The sequence below is a fragment of the Balaenoptera ricei genome, chromosome 2 (genome assembly GCF_028023285.1).
Source record: "Balaenoptera ricei isolate mBalRic1 chromosome 2, mBalRic1.hap2, whole genome shotgun sequence".
Lineage (NCBI taxonomy): Eukaryota > Metazoa > Chordata > Mammalia > Artiodactyla > Balaenopteridae > Balaenoptera > Balaenoptera ricei.
Genome location: NC_082640.1, coordinates 8,785,121 through 8,794,674, shown reverse-complemented (window position 1 = coordinate 8,794,674; position 9,554 = coordinate 8,785,121). Strand labels below are relative to the sequence as shown.

Sequence of the window (9,554 nt, the reverse complement as noted above, 5' to 3'; positions counted from 1 at the left end):
CCAATTTACATTCCCACCAACCATATAGGAGGGTTCCCTTTTCTCCACACCTTCTCCAGCATTTGTTATTTGTAAATTCTTTAATGATGGCCATTCTGACTGGTGTAAGGTGGTACCTCATTGTAGTTTTGATTTGCATTTCTCTAATAATTAACGGAGTCGAGCATCTTTTCATGTGCGTGTTGGCCAACTGTATGTCTTTGGAGAAATGTCTATTTAGGTCTTCTGCCCATTTTTCAATTGGGTTGTTTTCTTGTTGTTGAGTTGTATTTTGGAAATTAAGCCCTTGTTTGTCGCATCATTTGCAAATATTTTCTCCCATTTTGTAGGTTGTCTTTTCATTTTGTTTATGGTTCCTTTTGCTGTGCAAAAACTTGTAAGTTTGATTAGGTCCCATTTGTTTATTTTCGCCTCTATTTCTACTGCCTTGGGAGACTGACCTAAGAAAACATTGGTATGATTTATGTCAGAGAATGTTTTGCCTGTGTTCTCTTCTAGGAGTTCTATGGTGTTGTGTCTTATATTTAAGTCTTTAATTCAGAAAATGGCTGTACAGTATTCTGATTTAAGGATGTATTATAGTTTAAACTATTGTTGACATGTAAATCATTTTAATTTTTAAAAATATTAAACAATGTGGTGATGAACACCCTGTAGCTTGATCTTTGGGCAAATCTTTATTTCTTCCAGATAAATTCCATCTGGGTCAAAAGTTTTAAACAAATTTGATATTTATTGGCAAACTGCCCTCAGAAATATTGTACCAGTTAATGTGCCTATTAGTAGTAACTAACAGTTCCCTTCATCATAAAAAAACACTGGTGCTACCTTTCTTTCAATATTTTCCAACTGAATAACCAAAATTTTCTTACTACTGTTTTAATTTGCATTTCTTGGTTTAATTTTAGCATTTTAATGTTTATTGGACATTTGATTTATAAGAGTTGGATATATGATAGGTATCTTCTTTCTTAAAAGATTTATCCTGCAAATGTTTTTCTCATTTTGTCACTTGCTGTTTATCTTTGTAAAACTTTTGAAGTATGATTTAAAATTTTTAATCAATTTTTACTTGATCATTTCTTCCTATGGCATCATGTTTGAGAAATCCTTTCTCTCCTCAAGCTTATATAAATATTAATTACAAATTTTCTAGTATTTTTATATAATTTATGTAATATATAAAATTTGTATATTAGATAATATAAAAATTTATATAATACATAATTTATATAATTATTTTATTATTTTATTATTTTCTAGTATTTTTATTATTTATTATTTAAATCCTTGAAATATCTGGAATTAATTGTCACACAGAGAGTAAGAGGGTCCAACTTAACTATAATTTTTTAACAGCTTTATTGAGCTATAATTCACACACTATAAAACTTGCCCTTTTAAGTTATACAAGTCAGTGGTTTTTAATATGTTCAGAGTTGCACAACCATCACCACTATCTGATTTTAGACCATAGTCATCATTCCAAAGGGAAACCCTGCACCCATTAGCGGTCACTTCCCATTACTGCTCCCCATCCTGGCCCTAGGCAACCGCTAATTACTTTCCGTCTCTATGGACTTGCCTAATCTGGACATTTCATATAAATGGAATCATAGTATATGTGGCCTTTTTATCTAGTTTCTTTCACTTAGCATAATGTTCTCAAGGTTCATCCATGTTAGCATGTATCAGTACTTCATTTTCTTTAATTGCCGAATAATATTCTATTGCATGGATATACCACATTTTGTTTATCCATTCATCGGTTGATGGGGACTCAAGTTTCCAATTTTTGGCTACTATGAATAATGCTGCTCTGAACATTTGTGTACAAGTCTTTGTGCGCTCAGATGCTTTCAGTTCTCTTGAACTTCCCCTCCACTCTTATTCCCCCTTCCCATAGTCTTCATTATAGACTTATGCTGGTGAGCCAGCTTTGACCACATGGACGAGGATGTCTCCCAGGGGTGGCAGAACCATAAGGTGGATGTAACTGGGTTTCCAGATGACCACATGGAGTAGAGCTGCCTACCACTGCCCCGGACCACCCACCCACTACTAGGCTGTTATGAGTTGGAGGGAAAAAAAAAATCTGTATTTCATATATACCTAGGACTGTAATTGCGAGGTCATGTTTAACTTTTTGAGGAATTGCTGATCTGTTTTCCAAAGAGCCTGAACCATTTTACATTCCCACCAACAACTGAGGGTTTCAATTTCTCCACGTTCTCACCGACACTTGTTCTTGTTTGTCATTTTGATTATAACCGGCTTTGTAGGTGTAAAGTGATCTTATTGTGGCTTTGATTTGTGTTTTCCTAATGACTAGTGATGTTGAGCATCTTTTCATATGCTTATTGGCCTACTGGCCATTTATATATATTCTATGGAGAAAAGTCTGTTCAAATCTTTTGCCTATTTTTAAGTCGGGTTGTCTTTATTTTTGAGTTGTAAAAGTTCTTTTGTCTATTCTGGATACCAGTTCTTTATACTTTATACAAGATGCGTGATTTGCAAATCTTTTCTCCACTTCTGTGAGTTGTCTTTTCACTTTTTTCATGTCCTTTGAAGGGCAGAAGTTTTAATTTCTATGATGTCCAGTTTGTTCATTTTTCTCTTGTCACCTGTGTTTGGTGTCAAATCTAAGAAGTCATTGCCTGACCCAATAGCATGAAGATTTACTCCTGTGTTTTCTTTTAAGAGTTTTATAGTTGTATAGCTTTTACATTTGGGTCTATGATCCATTCTGAGCTAATTTTGTATATGTCTAAACTTTTCATAAATGCCTAGCTAGTTTTCCTCCACACTTTTTACTGAAGAATTCATCCTTTTCTGAACAGTGAAGATGGCACCAGTGGATCCAACAGCTGATTGTCACTAGTATTCATTCTTCCCCTCCTCCTGATAGTAATAGAATCAAAGTTTTGGGTAGGCACATAGCCATCCAGCTAGAGACTCTCTTTCCTAGTTTCCTTTGGGGCTAGATGTAGCCATCTGACTAAGATTTAGCCAATAGGATATAACCAGAAGTGATGTATGCAGTCCCAAGGTCATGTCTTCATAAGGAAATTGCTCCCCCTCCATCATTATTCCCCCTTTGCATAGTCTTAAATATAGACCTGTGCTGGCGAGCCAGCTTTGACCATGTGGACGTGGATGTCTCCACAGGGGTGACAGAACAGTAAGATGGATGTAACTAGGTTTCTGGATGACCACATGGAGCAGAGCTGCCTACCACCACCCTGGACCACCCACCCACCTCTAGGCTCTTATGAATTGGAGGGAAAAATGTCTGTATTGCATTTGAGCCACTTTATTTTGGGGGGGGCCTCTTTGTTACAGCAGCTGAACATATGTTATGCTAATTATTACAATACCTTTAATATATGCTGTATAGAGACAAGGTTTTCCTTAAATCTCCATTCTGTTTTATGGATCTGTCTATTCTTGTACCAAAACCACAGCTTCAGTTTCTGTGGTTTTATGTTTAAATGGGGGAAGGACGGGAGGGGAGTAAGTCTCCCACAACTTTTAAAGGATTTCTTGACTTTTCTCCTGCATTCAAGCTTTCAAATGAATTCAGACTAATTCTGTGAGCTTCCACCGCCTCCTCCAAAGTCACTGGGTACTTCCCAATCAAAAGTCGTTTCTTGGTCTTTGAGCGTTTGCTCATTTTCTAAAGCTGTATGTTAAAATGCTAGCCTAGGCATGATCCAGGTGCATTTCGGCTCCTGTCTCTTTGGCTGCTGTCTCCAGCATCTGGGAGTCAGGTGGACACTTAAAATCTACCCTGTCGACCATGCCTGTTGAGCCCATCCACCGGGACAAAGGGAAAGACCAGCTGCGGTTATGGCTTCCAGGAAACACCGACATTATGGAGGCGGGCAGGGCAAACACACTTGAACAGTCCATGACACAAACCACAGAAACAAACAAAAATCTTACTGAGTCAAAGCTGCCCACGGCTATAGGTCTGTGTTACAGGGAGTGTCAGTGTCAGTGAGGCAGGAGTGGAGCAAGGTGGCATTGCTTCACACCAGTGAAATATTTCTCCTGAAGACGGTGCAGTGCTGCAGTGTTGATCCCAAGAGGGGCATGAGATTGTTAACTGCGTCTGATTTTTCCCTATCCAGTGGTTAGACATACATCACTTTTGGAGGATGCTTAATTCAGTCACATATAGAGTAAGTGTTATTAATTATAATGTATTCTTTCTCCCTCCATTGCTAGAGGACAGCAGAAAGTAGTTCTTCTACCGGAATGTGCAGCTGGTCCACCACTTCATTGAACCAATTTAGGATGCTCAAATTTCCTTTGTAAGATTGAGTTTTTGCTCCGTATTCACATCCAGGGCCCTCCACGTTTTGCATCTGGGCGGCACCTTGGTGGAGAGTATGCACACCTGGAGTTCAGGAGAGCTGGTTTCTGATCAGCTCTTCTTTTTAACACACTCACAATCAGCTTCATTTTTGGAAGGCGTTTTAAAGGAATTAGCTTAGTTTCAAAGTTTAGGTTTAAAATGTCCTTCAATTTCTCAGCATTAACAGATAAAAATGGCAAAAAAGTAAAACGCAATTAAAAAGGCCCTTAAGTATCGAGTCTGTTTGGAACATCAGTATGTGTAAAGCACAGTGTGCTGTGGATTATCCCACATGGGCTCCATTTCTAGATTGTTCTTCGGCTTTTCCATTATGACTCTTTACATTTAATTTCACTGATAACAAAATGGAAATAAATAATAAACATATATATAATATATATATTTTAGGGGAAATGATCAATAGCATGCTTTGAGAGGTCACAAAATGCAAAAGGAGTTGGTTTGTGTAAATTCAAAGCTTTGCTCTGAATCATTAGAGTTACCAGATTCTCATGGAATGCACCCAGTATCTCTCTGGCAGATTTATGGACACGGTTTCGCCAACATTTCTGAGGAGTGTCGACATAGGGACAAAGCAGGTCCACGTGATCTAAGGCTGCGAGACACGGAAGCGGGAGAGGGTAATGTCCGTCCTAGTCCGCCTCTACTGGGGAGGATGGGGAGTCGGGGCTCCTAAAAACATGTTTTCCCCAAGGACTGAAATCTAAGTGGCCTTAAAGATAAGATCCCTGACATCACGATGCTTAGATTCCAGAGAAAAACCAGATAGTAAACACATAAATAAGCAAGACAATTTCAGAGTGTGGTAAGTGACCCGAAGGGACGAAAAGACTGTGACTTGATGCAGACTGGGGGCTACCTGTGAGCTCTGTGATGATGCCGTTTAGTTCAGACTTGAATTATGCGGAATGAATGGGGCTTCAAATCTTGATCGACTCTAGCTTGGGACAAAGCTACCCAGTTTAAGTTCCCTTCTCTGGTTCAGGAACTCAACAGGCCTTATGTTGCTGGTGTTTCCCCGGGGCTCACAGCTGTGCTCCTGGACCCCAGAACAGTACCAGCAGACCCGAAATGTTCAGCAACCACTCGGTGAAGGAAGGAATGGAGTACCGTGTGCACCTGAACTTGTCCGTCATCTTTCTCTAAGTCGCCCCTCCCCGCCGTGTTCCCAGTCTCGGGAGCGCCAATAACACGCGCACGATTCTCCAGCCAGAGACCTGGTTGTCGGCTTCCACACCTCCTGCCTCCTCCACCCGAGCTAGTGCGTCTCCAAGCCGTGTTGGTCCTCCTGTGCTTCAGCATGTGGGGCTTTGTCCTCTTGGGTCCTCTTTATCCATCCCTAGCTATTCCCTCGGCTTCTTAATGGGACTCCCTGCTCTAGGCTGGGCCCCCCTCCAGTTAACGTCCCAGACTTCAGCCAGACCGATCAAGAGAGTCTATGACTCTGATTGGACCTCTTACTCAGAATGCTTCAGTGGCCCCTATGTGCTCCCAGCTTCTCGGGATGGTCCATAAGGCCTGGCGTGGATGGCACCAGGCAGACAGACCTCCCCAGCGTCAGCCCTCGTCCCTTGCATCCCAACCCCGGCTGTGCTAAACCAACACAGCATCTACCGACAGTGGGTGTTCAGTAAATGCTTGAGCTGGACTCAGGGTGTAGCTGGGAAATGAGTCAGCCGCCGTCCCCCCGTCACTTGGTTTTAAGGCTGGGCCTGTAGGAGGGGAAACAACTGAGGCAGTTGTGTGAGCTCTTACTCTACGAGAATGCAAATGGTGCCCCTTCTGGTGGTAAGACTGGGTCCCCTCCCACTGGATGAGAAAAGCCCTTCAGGGTGTTAGCCAGGCGACATACGAGGCACAGATCCTTGCCAGCGAGTGGGAGCAAGGGCATCCCGGGGGCCTGGGGCCAAATCATGTGCCGTGGCAATAATACAATAATACAAATAATCTCCCCGCACAAAGGGCCGCACCAAGCCCTGCGGGGATTACAGCAGGAGGGGCAGGCTGGTGCCAGGCCCCCAGCTTCCAAGGGCTGCGCGTGCGTGGAAGACTCTAGCTGGCAGTAGTTTAGATTTTCTCTTTGCAAGCAGTTCACCCTGTCACCTTCCCTCCTGCAATCCGGCTGCTTTCTTACCCGCGACTACTGCCCTCCTCCCAGCTGTGGACTAGCTCAGCGCCAATGCCTCCACATGAGGGCCCAAGAACCAGACCCCGAACCAAAGCCCCGACAGTGCTGGCGGGCCAGCCCTGGGTGCCTTTGGAGGCAGGAGGGGGCAAGTCCCCATGAGGAGTAGCGCCCCCCTGTGTTCAGAGAGGAGAATAAAGCAATTAGGTTTGAACAGCCACTTTGCGTTAGAGAAGATGGATTTGTCCTTCTGATGTGTTGTTTCCATAGAAGCAGGGCTTAACCGTTTCAGTGAGGCTTATGAAGCTACCTAATTCAGTTAAAATTAGGCTTCAAGCAGATCACTACTTACTGCTCAAGTGTTGCTGTGGGACCTGCCGCTGATCTAACTGCCAGGCGGAGCCTGTGACTTAATGCATTCTGAGACACTCTTTCTGGTGGCAATCTGGTTCGTTCGTTTATTTTTAAAAATTAACTTCATACGGAGAGAAAACTTTCTGCATATGATCACCAGAGTACTAATAAATACCTTTTAATTAATGGCTAGCATTGGCTCCCCTTCATAAACGCAGGAGGGCTGGCACACAGGCAGGAGACAGGCGCATTCAATTAAAGTAATTTATTGTATTCTTCCAGAACAGACATAAAGGGCGTCTTGGGAATTGATATCACAGCACGTGTTATACACCATTTTCACAACCAGCCTTGTGTTGAATTTTTTTTAAAGAACATAGTAATCTTAAAAAAATCTAAATATTTACATATTAATAAAACATATATACAGAAGATTGAGACCTTATCCATAGATATGGAATAATTCTTTTTTTTTTTTTTGCTAAGAAAGCCTATAAAAAGGATTTCTGAATAAAGTCTGAACAGTAGTCGCAGTTAAGTAAACACAGTTTTAATTTATAAAATATGATTTTACGGTTGCAGTTTTATGCCGTGTATTTCCAATCTGTGAATCCATTGCACATATTCGAGAGCCCAACAATCCCCAGCCACCCCTCAGGTAGTGAAAAATTCAAGCTCTCGCCCAGTCTTGGCAGGAAGTGCTTTGAAGGTTCATGGTATATATTTAACAGATTCCACAGCTGTAAGGTAAATGTTTCTACTTTTATTTGCCATGTATTCATCTTACTGTAACAGAGTTGAAAGGTCACTAATTAATCTTTTCAATTCCCTTGAGAAAGACTTCCTTCTGAGAGGCAGAAGACAAATTTTAAAACATATCTTGCAGAAAAACAAAAGCCTGGGTTCACGGTACTTCATTAGACTCCTTGATGAACAGAGAGGCTGGTGTCAGGGAAGGGTTACTAACTGGCCTGAAATCGAAAAGGCTAGCTAAGCCTGTGATGGAAACCATTGATCTGAACCTTCCTTGGGGCTCCGAAAAGAGGATAAAAGACACACGTGTATGAGATGTAGCTGTCTAGCAGGTGGATTGATTCCATAAGCCACGCCTAGACCAGCTTTGTCACATCACAGGAATGCCTCCTATGGTCTTGGGTTGATTAGCTGGTCTTTAGTGGGTACTGACTCCCCCTAGAGCCCCCCTCCTAGCCCAGGGTTAGCCGCCCCGAGTGACGTGATGGCACAGGTACCTGGGATGGGGTAGTAAGGAACTGAGGTTCCCGGCTTGGCCAGCGCATTGATGGCTTGTTTCCCGGCACTGGGCAGCCGTGATCCTCATTTCTCCTTAGCCGCCTCACCGCAGACCGCGGGAGGGGGACTAATGGTAACTCTGAGCTCTTACACTCTCCGATTCGATAAAATAAGTGCTAGGGACATGTGTTAAATGGTAGCACAGCATTTCCCCTCCCCACGCCCCGGGGGTTCGGTGTTTCTACTGCCCAAATTTCTTTCAAGCCAACTTTTGGCCTTTGGGTCAAGTGCCAAAGATTCACGGTAATTTGCTTTATACAATAAATGAAGTGTAAATGCAATGCCTCCAAATAAACAGGTATTTTAAGCTCACCACCTTACTAGAGAAAGGAATCTGGAGGCAAATATCTCTGTGAAACAAATACCCACATGCCAAAAATATTTCTTTAAAATGAATCCACATTTTCACTTGTTGGTTTTATATAAAGTGGGGGGGGCAAGTGTACCAGAACCACGTGAAGTATATAAGATTAAGCACATCTGTGGCCAGTTGCCACGTGATGCCACAACCCCCTGGATCACTCAGTTAAAACCATCTGTTAAAACAGTTGTCAGGTGTCATGTGGATAGCTGGTTACTTTGTTTCTCACCTTTTAATTAGTTATTTTGTCTCTGTGTCGACACAACCTACATGAAAGATTTTTCTTTCCTAAGAATTTACGTATCGTTTGCACTTATCAGTGACAAATGATTATTCTGGGGAGATATGATGCCACAAATGATTTCATCTAATAGATCAGAGCTGTCCTGTCTCCCAAAACAACTTTTCCATCTTCTAAGCTGGTGAAGATTCTAATTAAGTTTGGCCTTCAACACTGCTTCCTTGGTCCGGAAAGAGCCATTCTCCTGTATACTGCAACTAAGCAATTTACATTAAAATAAATACGCTTCAAAACTCTATACCATATTCACACTGAAAAAGAAAAAAAAAAAAAAAAAAACAGGGAAAATAAAACTGCTGCTTTTTCATGGACACTGAACCAACCCAGTGATATGCTGGACATTTAAAGGCTGAGAATTCAACTCTAAAGATGATTTTTAAAAATCTTAGACCAAATTGGAGGCTTGATTATCACACATTACAAAGAAAATATGAAAACTATTCAAACATGACGGGTCAGCTTCACAGAACGCCCACACTTTGCAGTAATCTGAAATGCTAGTGGATCTTTGAGGAAATTCCAATGGAGGAGATGCGTGCACTAAGCAGTGTCACTAAAGGAAAGTCTAGGCAGTGAAAGCTGTCTCTGTGTCTTCCGTGTTTTCTCTCCTGGTGTCAAATATATGACCTACAACAGAGACAAGAACGTGAAGGGGGGCCACTTCTCTAAGGAAGAGTTGTATGCTTTTCTATGACACGGCCAGACGCAGGACCTCATT

At 42.0% G+C, this 9,554-nt stretch overlaps 1 protein-coding gene across 4 annotated transcripts in view; it reads right to left on the bottom strand.

The window, feature by feature from the left end:
* Positions 1–7,136: 7,136 nt before the first annotated feature.
* The window catches only part of BEND7 (BEN domain containing 7), a 76,814-nt gene continuing 74,396 nt past the window's right edge, over positions 7,137–9,554 (bottom strand). For 3 of the 4 annotated variants that reach the window (XM_059910545.1, XM_059910563.1, XM_059910572.1), the window contains one exon: positions 7,137–9,463. In XM_059910545.1, coding sequence (XP_059766528.1) covers positions 9,402–9,463 — 62 coding nt within the window. In that variant the 3' untranslated portion in view covers positions 7,137–9,401. The remainder of the gene's footprint in view (positions 9,464–9,554) is intronic. The other variant, XM_059910554.1, reaches the window with a different exon arrangement.